Raw genomic sequence first — 18,817 nt, 5'->3', positions numbered from 1 at the left:
TGTCGTAGCAACAAAGTCGTAGCAACAACGTCGTAGTAGCAACGTTGTAGTAACAATGTCGTCGTAACAAAGTTGTAGCAACAACATCGTCGTAGCAACAACGTCGTAGTAACATGTGGCCCCTCCTGCGTGGCTAGGGTCAATTTTAAGCAATGGGGATTGGTCACCTGGCAGAGACTCGAACCAGCAACCAATCGACAACTCGTCGTAAAACATTAGCGAACTTGACGTGAGGTGAAGTCAAACTGTGTCCATGTTTTTCTCCACTTTCTGACGTCAAAGCTCGTAGTTACAGAGACAAACATGGAGACTCTGTGACTCCTCCCTCTTTTTTAAAGACATCTCAAACATTCGTCCCTTTGCTCAGGTGTCCACGTCCTCCTCTGTGGTTGAGGACAGAGACGCAGCGTTCAGCAGCAGCAGCAGCAGCAGTAGTCAGTCAGACAGCAGCGTTCAGTGGAGTCCACTGGGAGGAGACGTGGTGGAGGCGAAGGAGGAGGTGGTGGAGGAGACGCACAAACCCGCCAGCGTCAGGTTTGTCCTGGAGGAGAGCAGCGGCTACATGGAGCCCATGTTACGCATCCTGGCCGTCCTGCACACCGTCATCTCCTTCTTCTGTATCATCGGATACTACTGTCTGAAGGTACGACAGATCTGAGACCGTTCTCCACCAGAGGGCGCTGTGTACAATGTGTATCATCTCTATGTGTGTGTGTGTGTGATGCAGGTGCCCCTGGTGATCTTTAAGCGAGAGAAGGAAGTGGCGAGGAAGCTGGAGTTTGACGGACTTTACATCACAGAACAACCGTCTGAGGACGACATCAAAGGACAGTGGGACAGACTGGTCATCAACACACAGTGAGTTAGCGTTTAATAACAACGTCGCAATAACAACTTCGTGGTAGCAACGTCGTAGTAACAAAGTCGTAGTAGCAACGTTGTAGTAGCAACGTCGTAGTAACAACATCGTAGCGACAAAGTCGTAGTAGCAACAATGTTCTAGTAGCAACAATATCGTAGTAGCAACATCGTAGCAACAATGTCGTAGTAACAAAGTTGTAGTAACAAAGTCGTAGTAACAAAGTCGTAGTAGCAACGTCGTAGTAACAACGTCGTAGCAACAATGTCGTAGTAACAAAGTCGTAGTAGCAACGTTGTGGTAACAAAGTCGTAATAGCAATGTCGTAGTAACAACAAAGTTGTAGTAGCAACAATGTTGTAGTAACAAAGTCGTAGTAGCAACGTTGTAGTAGCAACGTCGTAGTAACAATGTCGTAGTAACAATGTAGAAGTAGCAACGTCGTAGTAACAAAGTCGTAGTAGCAACGTTGTAGTAGCAACGTCGTAGTAACAATGTCGTAGTAACAATGTAGAAGTAGCAACGTCGTAGTAACAACATCGTAGCGACAAAGTCGTAGTAGCAACAATGTTCTAGTAGCAACAATATCGTAGTAGCAACATCGTAGCAACAATGTCGTAGTAACAAAGTTGTAGTAACAAAGTCGTAGTAACAAAGTCGTAGTAGCAACGTCGTAGTAACAACGTCGTAGCAACAGTGTCGTAGTAACAAAGTTGTAGTAGCAACAGTGTCGTAGTAACAAAGTCGTAGTAGCAACGTTGTGGTAACAAAGTCGTAAAGCAATGTCGTAGTAACAACAAAGTTGTAGTAGCAACAATGTTGTAGTAACAAAGTCGTAGTAGCAACAGTGCAGTAGTAAGAAAGTCGTAGCAACAAAGTTGTAGTAACAAAGTCGTTGTAGCAACAATGTCGTGGTAGTAAAGTTGTAGTAGCAACATCGTAGCAACAATGTTGTAGTAGTAGAAGTTGTAGTAGTAACGTTGTCGCAACAACGCCACGGTAACAGCATCGTAGCAACAAAGTCGTAGTCACAAAGTCGTAGTAACTTTTTAAATTTGTAGTAACAGTGTTGTCACAACAACGTTGTAGCAGCAACTTAATAATGGCGAAGTAACCACGTCACGATAACAACGCTGTGCTAACAAACATCGCAGTAACAGATGAATGATGTCTTTCTTTCAGATCTTTCCCAAACAACTACTGGGACAAGTTTGTGAAGAGGAAGGTGAGCGTGACGTCATCAGTCACTGAGTTCATACTTTGAGTTATTTATATTTTAATCTCAGAGCAGCTGGACATTCATATAATATTCTTTTGTGATGTGAGAGAGTATTTACATGAGAGATGTGGTTCAGACCAGCTTTAATCTCCTTTAATAAAGAATAAATGATACGATCATTTCACCTCCTCCTCAGGTCATGGACAAATACGGCGAGTTTTACGGACACGACCGCATCAGTGAGCTGCTGGGGATGGACAAGGCTGCGCTGGACTTCAGCGACGCTCACAAGAAGAGGAAACCCAGGAGAGACAGCTCATTGGCTGCTGTGTGAGTGTGTGTGTGTGTGTGTGTGAGAGACGCAAAACTAAAGGCTCAAGAACACGTTCACGTCTTTATCTTCACTGTTAGACAGACTTTAACAACAGGAAACTGAAGTTTGTAAACCAGTCACTCTCCCTCACCAAAGTCCATAGAGAAAACCAGTTATTTTAGCTCACAGGGACACCTCTGTTGCTAGCTGCTAATGTTAGCATGCATCCATACTATAATTCAGCTTTATTTTTAATGCTATATTAGCATGTTAGCACATAAATCACGTACTTTGCAACCCGGGAAACGTAGCCTCACTCTCACTGAAAACAAAATGGCCGCCGACAGAGACACAAGGAAAAAAATGATTTTTAGCCACTTAGCTAAACAGTTAGCTCATAAATTCTACATCAGTTTAAGTCTACGACGTCTTTAAGAACACGTTCACGTCTTTATCTTCACTGTTAGACAGACTTTAACAACAGGAAACTGAAGTTTGTAAACCACTCACTCTCCCACACCAAAGTCACTCACTCTCCCACACCAAAGTCACTCACTCTCCCACACCAAAGCCCCTCACTCTCCCACACCAAAGTCCCTCACTCTCCCACACCAAAGTCACTCACTCTCCCACACCAAAGTCACTCACTCTCCCACACCAAAGTCCCTCACTCTCCCACACCAAAGTCACTCACTCTCCCACACCAAAGTCACTCACTCTCCCACACCAAAGTCACTCACTCTCCCACACCAAAGCCCATAGAAAAAATCAGTGATTTTAACATCACACCACACAGGAGTTCACTTCTGGTGCTAGCTGCTAATGTTAGCATGCATCCGTATGCTAACATCATTCATTACGAACTCTCTTTTCGTTCACAGTTTGAACTCCGTCGACGTCAAGTACCAGATCTGGAAACTGGGCGTCGTCTTCACGGATAACGTACGTTTGTTTTCGGTGTCGTTTTTGTTCAAATTTGGTTGATGATTGTTTTTAGATTTTTTAAAACACACTGAGCGTGTCTTTGTCTTTGTTCGTGTCTTTGTTCGTGCAGTCCTTCCTGTATCTGGCCTGGTACATGACCATGTCCATCCTCGGACACTACAACAACTTCTTCTTCGCCGCTCATCTGCTCGACATCGCCATGGGCTTCAAGACGCTGAGGACCATCCTGTCGTCCGTCACGCACAACGGCAAACAGGTGATATATATATATATGTATAAATATATGTATATATATATATATATATATATGTGAGGGTTTGATTTAAAGAGATTAAAACCTAACTCTCTGGTCTTCTTCTGTCTGCAGCTGGTGTTGACCGTGGGCCTGTTAGCCGTGGTCGTTTACCTCTACACGGTCGTGGCCTTCAACTTCTTCAGGAAGTTCTACAACAAGAGCGAAGACGGCGAGCTGCCCGACATGAAGTGTGACGACATGCTGACGGTGAGCGACACACCTGGGCGTCGTCGGCGTGCGCGTACGCTAGCGGCGCACGTGCACACGCACGCGCACGCACTGACGGTCGTTACAGTCGTTAGAACGGAGTAGAAATCGCAGAGTGAAGGCGTCGTTGACGCTTATCCACGACTGTGTGAATTTAGAAGTTACCCTTTTTTTTAACTAAAACTGAGAAAACAAGATAGTTCTACGTCAGTTTAAGTCTACGATATCTTTAAGAACGTCTTCACTACTTTATCTTCACTGCAGCAAACTGAAGTTTGTAAACCACTCACTCTCCCACACCAAAGCCCATAGAGAAAACCAGTGATGTTAAAATCACTGGTTTTCTCTATGGACTTTGGTTTGGGAGAGTGAGTGACTTTGGTTTGGGAGAGTGAGTGACTTTGGTGTGAGAGAGTGAGTGACTTTGGTTTGGGAGAGTGAGTGACTTTGGTTTGGGAGAGTGAGTGACTTTGGTTTGGGAGAGCGAGTGACTTTGGTGTGGGAGAGTGAGTGATTTTGGTGTGAGAGAGTGAGTGACTTTGGTTTGGGAGAGTGAGTGACTTTGGTTTGGGAGAGAGTGACTTTGGTTTGGGAGAGTGGGTGACTTTGGTGCGGGAGAGTGGGTGACTTTGGTGCGGGAGAGTGGGTGACTTTGATGTGGGAGAGTGAGTGACTTTGGTGTGGGAGAGTGAGTGGCTTTGGTGTGGGAGAGTGAGTGACTTTGGTGTGGGAGAGTGAGTGACTTTGGTGTGGCAGAGTGAGTGACTTTGGTGTGGGAGAGTGAGTGACTTTGGTGTGGGAGAGTGAGTGACTTTGGTGTGGCAGAGTGAGTGACTTTGGTGTGGCAGAGTGAGTGACTTTGGTGTGGCAGAGTGAGTGACTTTGGTGTGGCAGAGTGAGTGACTTTGGTGTGGGAGAGTGAGTGACTTTGGTGTGGCAGAGTGAGTGACTTTGGTGTGTGAGAGTGAGTGACTTTGGTGTGGCAGAGTGAGTGACTTTGGTGTGGGAGAGTGAGTGACTTTGGTGTGGCAGAGTGAGTGACTTTGGTGTGTGAGAGTGAGTGACTTTGGTGTGGCAGAGTGAGTGACTTTGGTGTGGGAGAGTGAGTGTCTAAATGGATGATTGCGATGTAGAGAACAAACATAATTCAGTCATTTTTCATAATAAGGTCAGTTTTCTCATAATAATAAACCTTCCTCATCATCATCATCATCATCATCATCATTCAGCTCCATGTATGGAGCCAGAGTCGTGGCTCAGATGTTTCAGTCTGACAGTGTTTCAGCCTCAGCTTCTCTTTATTTATAGTCCTGTGTTACATGAGCATCAGGAAGTGACCTGGACCTGGTGAGTGGACTGATGATGAGTCTGAGGATCTGAGGGTCGTCTCATCAATGACTGATGATTGAAACTCAACATTCTGCTCAAAGACAGACAGAAATACTATATAAGGTCTCCATGATGGATGGAGCTGAGGAGGAGGAGGAGGAAGAGGAGGAGGAGGAGGAGGAGGAGGAGGAGGAGGAGGGCGACGCCTTCTGTCACCCGGAAACTTCAGGACACACATTCTCTCCCTCTTTAATCCTCTGTATTCAGTCGTCCATAACATTCCACAAGAGTTCTTCTGTTTCCTATTAAGGGAGCAGTGTGTGTGTGTGTGTGTGTGTGTGTGTGTGTGTGTGTGTGTGTGTACAATGATTCTGCCATCATTGATATGTTACATGACAATCGTACAGCAATTTTGGAACCTTAAGTAGATTTCGGAATTATAAGTAGAATTTTGAATTTTCAGTAAAATTTTGAATTTTAAGTATTTTTAAATTATAAGTAACATTTGTAACTGTAAGTAAAATCTTGGATTATAAGTCAAATTTGGAATTTTAAGTAGAATTTGTAACTATAATTAAAATGTTGAATTATTAGTAAAATTTAGATTTTAAGTAGAATTTAGAATTTTAGGTAAATTTTGGAACTATCAGTAAATAAGTAAAATTTTAATTTTAAGTAGAATTTTGAAATAATAAGTAATATTTGGAACTGTAAGTAAAATTTTGAATTTTAAGTAGAATTTGTAGTAAAATGTTAATTTTAAAGTAAATTTTGGAACTATAAGTAAAATTTGGGACTATAAGTAGAATTTTGAATTTTATGTAAATTTTGGAAGTAGAATTTGGAATTATAAGTAAAATTTTAAATTATAAGTAGATTTTCAAATTATAAGTAGAATTTGGAATTTTAAGTAGTATTTTTAAGTCTTTTTAACTTTAATCTACACAAGGACATTGTTGTCTTTGATTCTTGTGTGGGACGTCGCGCTCTTGACTCTTCAGTGACGACTCTCTGACCAATCAGTGACCTCCAGTGTGATGACGTCACATTTTAGAATCAAACAAACAAACAAACAAACAAACAAACAAACAAACAACAAACAAACAGACAATCTCTGTTGACCAAAGATCAATCACCCCACCGCTGATGTCACTTCCTGTCCCCACACAGTGCTACATGTTCCACATGTACGTCGGCGTCAGAGCCGGCGGAGGCATCGGCGACCAGATCGAAGACCCGGCGGGCGACGAGTACGAGATCTACCGCATCATCTTCGACATCACCTTCTTCTTCTTCGTCATCGTTATCCTGCTGGCCATCATCCAGGGTGAGCGTCCACACTTCCTGTCCAAGCGATTTGTTACGAATCGGTCTGAATTTTTAGTGACGGGTACGTGATCACCCAAGAATGTTGCCGTTCAATTTTGGTAAGAATCTGCCCAACGATGACGTCACAAAATGTGATCAAATCTTTAAATAATCCCATTCTCTTACAATGGGCAAAACTGGCAAAAGATCGTAATTTATCTCTGTCAAAATTCATCGGATTTGGACGAAATTTGGTACGTTTGTGCAGAATCTGACTCTCTACCGACAGACTGAGTTGCATCCAGATCTAATCCAGATTACGGATTATTTGGCAGGAATTTAAATGTAACATAGTTTGGTTCCGTTGAACAAATAAAGGTAAAATTCTATACAGATCAGGAGAGTTCTTCTGGATTGAGGTGATTTCACGGATCAGTCTGAATTTTTAGTGACGGGTACGTGATCACCCAAGAATGTTGCCGTTCAAATTTGGTAAGAATCTGCCCAACGATGACGTCACAAAATGTGATCAAATCTTTAAATAATCCCATTCTCTTACAATGGGCAAAACTGGCAAAAGATCGTAATTTATCTCTGTCAAAATTCATCGGATTTGGACGAAATTTGGTACGTTTGTGCAGAATCTGACTCTCTACCGACAGACTGAGTTCCATCCAGATCTAATCCAGATTACGGATTATTTTGGAGGGAATGTTTTCTTTATTTTCGATATCATTTGTTTTTAAGTGTTTTATTTTATTTTGTTTCGCTCTATAAATGAATCTAAAACGTGGATAAACGGTGGATTTTTTCTTTTATTGATGTCAGGGTTGATCATTGATGCGTTTGGAGAACTGAGAGATCAACAGGAGCAAGTGAAAGAGGACATGGAGGTGAACACACACACACACACACACACACACACACACACACACACACAAAGATTCAACGTAAACGTGTGTGTGTCGTCTGTAAACGTGTGTGTTTCTTTCAGACCAAATGTTTCATCTGTGGAATCGGGAACGATTACTTCGACACGGTTCCACACGGCTTTGAGACGCACACGCTACAGGAGCACAATTTAGCTAATTACCTGTGAGTACACACTGATTAGCTGCTGTTTGCTAATAATCAACGCTGATTAAAACCTGTTTGTGCTGAATCTTCTCTTATCCTTTTGAAAATGTGAATTTTCTCTGGTTTTTCGCCTTTATTATTATTCACGCTGATACTTTGTTTTTATGTGTTAATTGTGTTTTGTGTGTGTTTCAGATTCTTTGTGATGTATCTCATCAACAAAGATGAAACAGAGCACACAGGCCAGGTAAACACCGCTCTGTTCTTGTATTCCGTTAAATCATCACGTCAACGTACGTGCGAGTGTTAAATATTTTATATCTTCTCTTCTATATTTTTCTCAACTCTGTATGCCGTGTTTTGTCGTAGCCGTGCGATAATTAATCTCGTCTGCCGAGGAGAAGCCGTCGTCTTGGGGTGGTTTCGCAACAACAATACAAGACGACGGCTTCTCGTCTGCAGACAGCTTTGATTGATGGTGAATAGAAATGATCGCGATTTCTGTTTAAAATAGCTAGCAGCTAGCTCGTCCATCGCATATCGAAATAATCAAGAAAATCTTTTTACCTCTAGAGTAATTTTAGTTAGTCTTTTCAATCGTGGTCGATTTTCCCGAGCTCTCTTTTTACGATGAATTCACCCGAACCAATCAGAGCGAGTGTTGTCGATGACGTACAGTCCAAGCGTTTAACGCGACGGCGGATCGCGCGATTGTGTTTGTTTCTCAAAACCCTGGTCGCAAACAAAACAAAACTCAAGAATCATTTCTTTGCGTCGCAATTTGCTTCCGAATTATCTGCGCTTTCGTTCCAAAGAGGTTTAAATGTAAAGTCTTGTGTCGTCTGCATATACAGTAAACTCTAAACTCTAAATTCTTCTCTCTGTCTTTAAAGGAGTCTTACGTATGGAAGATGTACCAGGAACGTTGCTGGGAATTCTTCCCCGCCGGCGACTGTTTCCGGAAACAGTACGAGGATCAGCTCAACTGATCCGCCGTAGCTCCGCCTTCCCGCCGCCGCTTTTTCCCGCTCAAACATTTCCTCATCAAAAAAAACTGTCGCTCTGCTTCCGAGAGGAAAAACTCGTCCACAGCCTTCATCCCAGCTCGTCTTCATCCAGACCGTCCAGCACACTTTGTTCGGAATGCTTCTCTAAAGACGTTGTACAGAGAAAAAAAATCGCAGATCGTACGATAGATTCTGACTTCTTTTGCTTTATCTTCTTTCACAGTATCAAGCAAAAAAAAACAACAACAAACAAACGAAAAAGGGACAAAGGAAGGAGAGAGGAGTCACCGCGACGACGACGCGAGGACACTTCGTTAGCCGGACGACGTTTTTCGGACTTTTTAATGTGTAAAATGCACGTTTGCATGTGACGACTCTGCGACAAATCAAAAGGTCGGGACGTCTCGATTCGACTCTGCCGAAGCTTCTCGGTTTGTGCTGCGTTAAAGTTACGTAAAAAATCCGACCGGAAACTGCGGCCTCGAGTTTGAATCGACGCACACTCACGATCTGGGCTCCGCGAGCGCTAGCGACAGCGACGCGATTTAGTGGCCGTCGAGCTGAGAGTGACCCTGAAATCCTTCGTTATCTTCTGTTTTTAAAGATCAAATGAATAAATAAATAAATAAATAAATGAATCTCCCCCCTGAAACCAAGTGGTTTAATCCACGATTAATGCCCTAGCAATGTCCGGTTCTATCGTAGTGTAGCGCGCGAATATCCGTGGGAATTTTTTCACTTTCACGAATGCTACGTAACTAGGGCTAACGTAACTCGGTACGTTTGTCAGTCACATGACAAAAAAAAACAAACAAAATAAAGCAATACCAAAGCAGCAAAAAAAACGTGTTAAAAAACTGAATATTTGTGCGCGATCGTTAGCTTAGCGACGGTAGAGGACGACAGGTGAGCGTGGAAGACGAAGGGAAACGGGCGGGGGAGGAAAAAGTGCCTTAATAAGACAAGAACGAGCTATGCACGACGTCGGAGGAGGAGGAGGAGGAGCCAGGAATGCTAGCTATAGCTTCAGGTGAAAATAACACTCGAGGAAAATATGCGACGTTATTCTGTCGGCAGAGGGAAAATGGCCGCCCTCTGAATGTAGTGAGCGGAAGAATTACGGTGAAATAATAACGTATGAATATTACTACTGTTACGTTTGTTAGCCCGAGTGCGATGCGATCTTTTGTCGCTCAGTAAACACACGCACACATATGCAGTCGTAGCTAAATCCAAGTCAATGTGATCCAACGGTCGTGTAATAATAAATAACGTACATAATAACGTAATAAACCATCTTTTGCGTCATATATTTCCACGCGACTGTAGAAGCCGCATCGTAAACAACCCGGCAACGCCGCTCTTGCGGCTAGTGTTAGCGCTAACTGTGTTCGATAGCATGAATCAAGGAACCGAGACGTCGTTTCAGAAGTGAATAGCAATTTTTATGCCCCGCCCTCTCTCCGCACATACGGCAACGATAAATTTGTCGACATCGGGACGCTGGCAGATTCTCCCGACCCATATTTAGTCTCGACTTCGCCATTTTCATAAAACATAACATTTTCACTCGTATATTTCAAACGACGCAAAATTCATGTTGAAATGATTGCGTCATTTGTCCGATGTTTCTGACAAAACATTGCGACGCTGGAAGGTTCTTTGATCTCCGATTGGCTTCGACATCGCATCAGCGCTAGTACAAAATGCTTCAAGTCCAGCGACTGAAGCTAACGACAAGAACTTAGCATCTTTTTTTGGGATCGCCGATGCAATGCGTAATAAGTTCGTTAACGAGTGTTTGTCGTTTTTACGATGCTTCCGCGGCACCATTTTTACGATGAATTTCGACACAGCAGTGAAGAGTCGACGCGGACGATAAGAATAATTTATCGCTAGCTCGTTAGCTCGTTAGCTGTCAGACCATCAAACCACGCGGGAACTGAGAGAATTAAGACGTGTTATTTTTTTCCTCAATTAAAGGTCCAATATGCAAAAAAAAATAGCATCACGCCTTTGAGCTAGCATGTCAGACCCAAACAAAAAAATATTGTGACTGTTAATGCCGGTAACAGCGATCGTGCCATTTTTGTGCGTTCATCAGCTTGACAAAAAAAGAGTTACGTAAAGTAAAAAGAAGGGCTAGCTACGACCGTCGGCTCTTTATCGCAGAAATACCAGAGCTTTTTAGCCAATTAACGAGATAAATCCAGAGTCGCCTTTAGCTGGATTCTTCGTACGACTTCCAGCTGTCTTGTTTTTTACGTTGACTGCTAGCGGTTCGTTACCACCTGCGCCGAACGGACATCGGAGCGTAAAACAGATCGCGAATGTGACGAGTTCGAATCGACGCGGTAAACGAAGCCACTTAGCATCGTACGTAGAACGTAGCATCTTAATTTTTTTCCCCCGATGGTACTGAAAAATATTGCGTATTGGACCTTTAAAGAAAGTTCGGACCGGGTACGATCCGCGTCGGAATTACTGCACAAATGAACAAATGTTGATATTACGGAGAAAAAAAACAACAAAATAATTTATTTAAAGAAGAATTATTACTGGACGCTAGTTTACGTTTTTTTTTCTTTCTTGTTTTAACGAAGTTTTTTCTCAGTTACAGGAAGTGTGTGAGTGTGTGTGTGTGTGTGTGTGTGTGTTCAGAGTTTTCTGTTCAATAATCTGATGCAATAGTTTCTCTCTTTTTTGTATGAAAACATATCCGATAAAAAAAATACTGCATGTTTATTTACGCGGTTTAATGAAATAAAAATATAATAAAATCTAAATCTAAAGTTCACCCGTTCACCTGTTTACGACGCGACCGTTTAATATGAGTTCACATTTCTGTGATGTTGTTGTGGCTCAGATTCATTCGCTGCATCCCATAATAATTAAAAATGTTTAAAAAAAAAACTGTTTTAAAATCAACAAAAACAAAACATTGAAAAAGTTTTTGCTTAATTAAATACTTAAAGAATATAGAACATTTTGAACTTTAAACGTTAAGGAGTTTGTTCATCGCTTAATCTTAAAGGTGCAGTACGCGTTCTTCATAGTTGATTTCTACGTTTATCGTATTTTAACGATTTTCACTCTTAAAATTCGAGTTGAGGGAAAGATGCGCGAAATTTGACACAACCGGCGATTACTCTCCGGTGGCTAATGCTAAAGCTAATTGCGTTCATGGAAAGAAAAGTGCGACAGGCGATGAATTGCGTACAGATTTAGTCCGACTTGCGAATTTTTAAGACGATTTCAAATAGAATTTCAAATCATCGCACAAAAGAGTAAGTGTGTTGTGTCAGGTAAACAAACGATTAGCTTTAGCATTAGCCCCCCCAGAAGAGTCGTTTCCAGTTGTGCGATGACTCTCCTGAAGCTAAAGCTAATTGTGTTCATGGACGGAAAAGTGCGACCAATAATGAATCGCGTATATATTTAGTCCGACTTCCTCATTTCTTGTTCACGTATTTCAAAAACCACGTGTTATAAAATCATCGCAAAAAAAAGTGTTTTGTCGGTTAAACAAACTCGTGAACTCCCACCAAAATGTAGTTGGTTCATTCCACAATTAGCTTTAATTAGCAAGAATGTTTTCACGTAAACTTGTTTTAGCTAAATGCACCTTTAACGTTAGGTCAGAACGTACGTGTGTGTTGTTCACGTCGTGAGTGTAACGGCACCGGACGTTAGCGTGTGTCGCTAATGTAAATAGCATTGCCGCATTATTGCGATGCCGATGTCATGCCGATGTTTTTTTTAAACATTGCGATAACGGAAACATTGCGTTGTTTTCTGCTCATGTACAAATAAATAAATCAATATTTTCCATATTTACCACCGGGGGGAGGGGCATGTTCTGTTAGCCACACAGTCGGTCGATGCTACTTCTGAGATGAGAATGTAAAAAAAAAAAAAAAAAGAGAGAGAGGGGGGCGGAGTCTGTGAGAAATGAATGGATTTGCATGATTTTGAAATAAAAACTTTATTAAATTGTGAAAAACATAACGTTTCTTTGCTGTGTCACCTTTACACACACACAAACACACACACACACACATAGTAGAAACAACGTAACAAAACAAACCCTCAAGATTTGCGGTGCTAGCACGCTAATGCAAGCTAGCTTAAGTGTAAACAAAGAATCTTATACGAGAAAAAAAGGCTAATATTGTAAAAACTTGGCTACTTACAGCTAGCATTTTTAAATTCCGTCAAGAAGTTATTTCCGTTTTTACTGTACATGCTTTTAACGGCTTTATTGCGATAAAATTTTACAACATGAAAAAACGTGAAAAACTTCACCTGCTGTAATTTTTTTCGGGGCTAAACACGATTTTTCAAGTAAATTTGATGTCATTTGATTCGTAAACTCTCAGTCGTCGTTTGCGAACTGATTTTCACGTACATCTGTGATCACGTCACGTGATCGTCCCGAGTCACATGTTTTACATAAACGAGGAATAAAATCACAGATTATCAGTGCAGACACACAGGGATTATTGTTTTTTTCTTCTTCCTCAGTTATGAATGAGCGAGTGTTTGGAGGCGGAGCTTAAAGTCAGAGTGTTTGGAGGCGGAGCTTAAAGTCAGAGTGTTGGAGGCGGGGCTTAAAGTCAGAGTGTTGGAGGCGGGGCTTAAAGTCAGAGTGAGACTGAGAAACAAAGCTGCAGCAGATCTGAACTGAACTTCATGTCAGATTGAGCAGAAAAAACCTGTGAGTACGTTTGTTTATTTGTTTATTTGATTTAGCTGAGGATTAAAATCACTTTTCTCTGAAATCTTAGTGAAAAATCACACGTTTGTAGATTCTTTCTTTGTTTGTTTTTAAAGTGTTAAGAAGTCAGAAATTCAGTGTTTTTGTTTGTTTGTTCACATGAATCAGTAAAACACTTTTTATAATTTTATTAATTCAGTTCATTTTCTTTCATTTTCATCGTTTGCAGAAACTGAAAATAACAAAAATTGATTATTTGGACATTTTTACAAAATATGATCTCTATAAAAGACTTTAAGGACCGTGTACGGTAGATTATTATTTCAAAATAATAGAAAAAAGTTAAATTAAATTACAAATTTTGCCTAATTTTTCTTAAAAGTTAAGAAAAATTATAATCTAATAAAATGAGCATCAATTAGTTTTTTAAAAACGTTTGTGTGAAGTAAAAAAACTGCAAAACAAAAGTATAACTGGATTTTTTTATCATCTTTAATATTTAAATTTGAAAATGAAAACAAACAAATTAAAACTATTATGTTAATTAATATTGTAATAAACTTGTTTGTCTGATTTTAAACACGGCTCATATTCTGTCTTTTATGATCAGGATTAAGAAACTTCCTGTTTAATCCCAGATTAAATCTTGATTGAATAAAGACTTGAAGATAAAATAACTCTTTTCTGTTCCTCAGCTTGAACACATGATGGTTCTGGTTTTAATTAGTTCGGCCTGTTTTAGTTCCGACGTCTAAATCTTTACAGGCCGAGCTAATCGATGTCAGAGTCAGCAGAGCGGTGAGCGTCGTCGCTAATTTAATGAATAGTTTAAAAACCTTACAGTTAGTGTCCCTGTCCGTGTCCGTGTTCGTGTTCGTGTTCGTGTTCGTGTTCGTGTCCGTGTTCGTGTTCGTGTTCGTGTCCGTGTCCGTGTTCGTGTTCGTGTTCGTGTTCGTGTTCGTGTTCGTGTCCGTGTTCGTGTTCGTGTTCGTGTTCGTGTCCGTGTTCGTGTCCGTGTCCGTGTTCGTGTCCGTGTTCGTGTTCGTGTCCGTGTTCGTGTCCGTGTTCGTGTTCGTGTCCGTGTCCGTGTTCGTGTTCGTGTCCGTGTCCGTGTTCGTGTCCGTGTTCGTGTCTGTGTCCGTGTTCGTGTCCGTGTTCGTGCGGCGACAGGAAACGCAGTTTGTAAGTGAAAAAAACCCCAAAGAGTCAAAATATGAAAGAATGAATTTTCCACGTGTACATTATTTTACATTATTTTCGTCTTTTTCTTCCAGATGTTTGTCGGTGGTCATGAACTCGAGCTCCAGCTCCGATCTCGTCCGCTCTGACACCAACGCGTCTGAGGCGGCCATCTTAGGTGCTGGAACCAACGATAACGTCGTCTGTATCAGAGAATTCGGACGTTAAATTTACAATTTAGTCGTTTTCCCCTAACTTTGCAAAGGCCCACTGGCGATACCTACAAATATTTCTTTTACATTTTTAAATATGAAAAACAATGCGATTTGTTCGCAAAATGGATGCGATTTTCTTGCTAGCTAGCTAACCTAGCTATACAGCTTACATTTTAGCTTCCAAATAACCTGAGTCATGTTTATAGCACTTTTCTGGTCTTGACGATCATTCAAAGCTACTTTACTCTACAGTTTTGTTTTGTTATTAGCAACTGGGAGTTAAGTTTTGTCCAGGAACCAGAGGAACCAGAGGAACCAGGGGTTGAACAACAAATTAGAGCATTCAAAAACATCTAGAAGGATATGAAAGACGATATATATGACAAATAGTGATTTAAAATGACTAAAAATGGAGGGAAAAACTACAAATTATGCAAGAAAGTTCTCGGTTAAATCGAGCCAAAAGTCTGTGGAGATTCCAGACCATCAGACCAGTTCCCAGAAGAACCTTTTCAGTAGATCCATCACCAGTTTTTGGAATAGTTTGGACTTCCTGTTTTCTTCTCTCTTATTTATTATCTTATATATTTGTGGTTTGCGTTTTGTTTTAAATGTTTCTTTATCGAATAAGACCTCACAGTCTGGATGTGTCTCCGTCTTCAGGAGGTTCCTTCCAGGACTTCACGATGTCGTCCCACGACTCGAGAGCAGGAGGAAACTTCAGCGATTCTCCGGGAAACCGGACGTCGACTCGTCCAGATGAAGACGTGTTGGGAGGACACGCCGTGTGGCAGGTGACCATCGCTTACAACACAACACGGGTCGTTACAAAAGGTTCAAATCGGTCAACTCTTTGGCTTTTCTTCTTCTTCTTCTTCTTCAGATCTTCATCATCGTCTTCCTCACCGGCTCCCTGTCCCTCGTCACCGTCGTCGGGAACGTCCTCGTCTTGGTGTCGTTCAAGGTCAACAAGGCCCTGAAGACGGTGAACAACTACTACCTCCTGAGCTTGGCGTTTGCCGACCTGACCATCGGAACCCTGTCCATGAACCTTTACACCACCTACATCATCCTGGACCAGTGGACCCTGGGGCCGGCGGTCTGCGACCTGTGGCTGACGGTGGACTACGTGGCGAGTAACGCCTCCGTCATGAACCTGCTGGTCATCAGCTTTGACAGGTGACGGTGCGAGGACGTCGATGGTACACCACACCGTGGATTTGGTAGCGGTCTCTTACTCCATGTCTTTGCGTCTCCTCAGGTATTTCTCTGTCACCAGACCTTTGACCTACCGCGCCAAACGTACCACCAAGCGCGCCATGATCATGATCGGATTGGCCTGGTCCGTCTCCTTCGTCCTGTGGGCCCCAGCGATCCTGTTCTGGCAGTACATCGTAGGCGAGCGGACGGTGCAACCGAACCAGTGCTACATCCAGTTCCTGTCCGAGCCCATCATCACGTTCTGCACCGCCATCGCCGCGTTCTACCTGCCGGTAACGATCATGGCCGTCCTGTTCTGGAAGATCTACCAGGAGACGGAGAAGCGAGCGAAAGACGTACAAGGTCTCAAAGGATCCGGGTCGGGAATCAGCGCGAATCAAGGGACGGGAGAAGGTTCGTCCAAGAAGTCGTCGTCGTCTTCCCGGCTACGCCAGATGAGCTTGCAAAGCTCCAGCAGCTGCGAGTCGAATCGTCCGAAGAAGAAGAACAAGGAGAACCACCGCGGCGTCACGCTTTGCTTTCAGTTTTCCTCGCTGCTGCCGGGTCACCGAGCGTCGGCGAGGTCGGACGACACCGACGCCACGGCGGCGAGCGACGAATCCGTTTGTCGAGAAGGCGAACAGAAATCGGGGGAAGCGAAGGACGAGCGGGCGCCGAGCTCCTCGTCGTCGCCCGCCGCGATCACCATGAAAGACGCCGCCGTGGCCAAACGCTTCGCCCTGAAGGCTCGGGCGGAGATCAACAAACGCAAGAACGAGCGGAAGGCGAACGAGAAGAAGGCGGCGCGGACGCTCAGCGCCATCCTGCTCGCCTTCATCGCCACGTGGCTGCCGTACAACATCATGGTGCTGGTCAACGCCTTCTGCCAGGACTGCATCCCCGAGACGCTGTGGGCGCTCGGCTACTGGCTGTGCTACGTGAACAGCACCGTCAACCCCATGTGCTACGCCCTCTGCAACAAGACCTTCAGAACGACCTTCAGAGACGTCCTGCTGTGTCGCTGGAATCAGAGGAAGAAGAAGGCGGCCAACGTTCAGGAGAAGAAGGCGGCGGCGGCTTTCCGGAAGAAGGAGCTCACGTAGAGGACGTCGCTCAGGAGATGTCGGACGGAACTTTATTGGGAGTTTACGGGAAGTCCTTACAAGATACAGTTTTTGGTCGGTCAAATTTGTCTTGGATCCTCAAGATCTGCAGAAGATGATCCCTGATAAGTTTCTTCTGTTTCACTCACACCTCCAGTTTTATCGTACGACTCAAAAACAAATGTCTTAACCTCTTCTTCACGGTTGCCAGCGTCAGATGCAGCGACAAAAGCGTCATAAAACCATGTCTAACTTTAACAAACACAGACATGCTGCATACCCACAGAAAGGTCAGAAACTCAGCTAAAAGCTCATATAAATCATTCCTATGTTCACCAAACACAGTCAAAACACCGATGGATCAAACAGCAGGAGCGGAAAAAAAACCATCACAGTACACTCATTGAACAGTGGCACCGGAGCGTGATTATGTAAACAAAAAAAACACATGTCGACTGGACAGCGGAGAATCTACAGATTCTAACGGTACAATTTTTATCACTCTACGACCAAGATTCACGGATCCAGCCCCAAAATAAGAGCAAAACAACAACTGACTTTCAAGAAATACAAGCAGAAATATTGTCTTACCTTTGCTGTTTATCAAAACAAGTTATTTCCACCAGAACAAAACCACTTCTAATGAAGAACTACACTTCCCAGCATGCTTTAGGAACAAATCCCAGTCTGATTGATCATTACAGAGCAACATTAGATCGTTCTGATTAGAGAAAGGCGATGACGAGCTCAGCTCACGTCGTAGCTTTTCATGTGTATTTAAAGTTTTTAATGTTAATTTAATGGAAATGTTGCTTTGTCGTGCACTTATTTGCCAGTTTATTAGGTACACAAATACTTGTGTTTATGGTCATTTTGCAGGTTGTTTATTTTGTTTTAGTCAAATATATCGTTTATATATCGTCAGAGTCTCTCAAGTGGTCGTAACACAGTGGTTAAAAAAACGTTTTCCAACTGTAATTATTCATGTCTTTATTTTCTTTTCCCGTGTTGCATTGTGGGAAAAAGGTTCCACCAGACAGAACTGTCGGAAAGGAATATAAACAAGATTTATTCTGGGCCAGTTGCTTTCAAGGTCAGGGATTATTTTAAAAAGTCTTAAGTATGAGTTAGTGATGCGTTCAAAGACGTCGTCACAGACGTTTTCACATGTTTATTTGAACTGAAGAGAAATTCAATCTTTATCTTTACTGTTTATTCAATTAAAAATGTATAAATATGATAATAATATGGGATTCTGACATGATGAGTTTCATTCTTGTTGCTCTGGTTCATGATTACAGGATTAACAGTGCAATGTCGCCATCAAGTGGTTACAAAGGAAACTGCGGGTTTTCTTTTCTTTTTAGGTTGACATTGTTTAACCTAAATAAACTGAATTTGGGGTTTATTTATTTTTATATTTTGTTAACTTAAATGTTTAGTTTTTGACAAACAATTACAACATTAGCCAACGTTAGCCTGACTATCTTAAGGCTAACTTTGATTAGCTTGTTGTCTGTGATGGTTCTAAGTCATTGTATCTTCAGGGGGAGCTTCAGTTAGCTTGGGCATTTGACAAACTAAAACAGTGTTAGCCAATGTTAGCCTGTTAGCATGTTGTCTGTGAAGGTCCTTAGACGCCCGGTTCACTGTATCTTCAGCGGGAGCTTGATTTAGCTCGGGCATTTGACAAACTAAAACAGTGTTAGCCAATGTTAGCCTGTTAGCATGTTGTCTGTGAAGGTCCTTAGACGCCCGGTTCACTGTATCTTCAGCGGGAGCTTTATTTAGCTCGGACATTTGACAAACTAAAACTGTGTAAGCCAATGTTAGCCTGTTAGCAT

General features: G+C 42.4%; 2 protein-coding genes across 2 annotated transcripts in view; both read left to right on the top strand.

The window, feature by feature from the left end:
- ryr2a (ryanodine receptor 2a (cardiac)) overlaps positions 1-8,541 on the top strand; it is a gene marked incomplete at its 3' end in the record, with an annotated part of 80,749 nt that extends 72,208 nt beyond the window's left edge. Inside the window, exons 101-112 of the mRNA XM_083904675.1 lie at positions 368-643; positions 728-858; positions 2,042-2,084; positions 2,275-2,408; positions 3,273-3,333; positions 3,446-3,592; positions 3,704-3,838; positions 6,338-6,494; positions 7,304-7,368; positions 7,470-7,570; positions 7,748-7,799; positions 8,446-8,541. Coding sequence (XP_083760801.1) covers positions 368-643; positions 728-858; positions 2,042-2,084; positions 2,275-2,408; positions 3,273-3,333; positions 3,446-3,592; positions 3,704-3,838; positions 6,338-6,494; positions 7,304-7,368; positions 7,470-7,570; positions 7,748-7,799; positions 8,446-8,541 — 1,398 coding nt within the window. The remainder of the gene's footprint in view (positions 1-367; positions 644-727; positions 859-2,041; positions 2,085-2,274; positions 2,409-3,272; positions 3,334-3,445; positions 3,593-3,703; positions 3,839-6,337; positions 6,495-7,303; positions 7,369-7,469; positions 7,571-7,747; positions 7,800-8,445) is intronic.
- A 992-nt stretch (positions 8,542-9,533) lies between these two features.
- Positions 9,534-16,973, top strand: chrm3b (cholinergic receptor, muscarinic 3b; the record flags this gene model as incomplete). Its single annotated transcript, XM_083904674.1, has 6 exons — positions 9,534-9,589; positions 14,447-14,458; positions 14,551-14,633; positions 15,334-15,464; positions 15,554-15,849; positions 15,932-16,973. 6 exons carry the CDS (start codon positions 9,534-9,536, stop codon positions 16,971-16,973), a joined length of 1,620 nt encoding a protein of 539 aa, XP_083760800.1.
- Between the last annotated feature and the right edge of the window lie 1,844 nt (positions 16,974-18,817).

This window comes from Microchirus variegatus, assembly GCF_963457635.1.
Source record: "Microchirus variegatus genome assembly, chromosome: 18".
NCBI classification, from domain to species: domain Eukaryota; kingdom Metazoa; phylum Chordata; class Actinopteri; order Pleuronectiformes; family Soleidae; genus Microchirus; species Microchirus variegatus.
The sequence above is the reverse complement of the archived record's forward strand: the minus strand, read 5'-3'. Positions and strand labels throughout refer to the sequence as shown.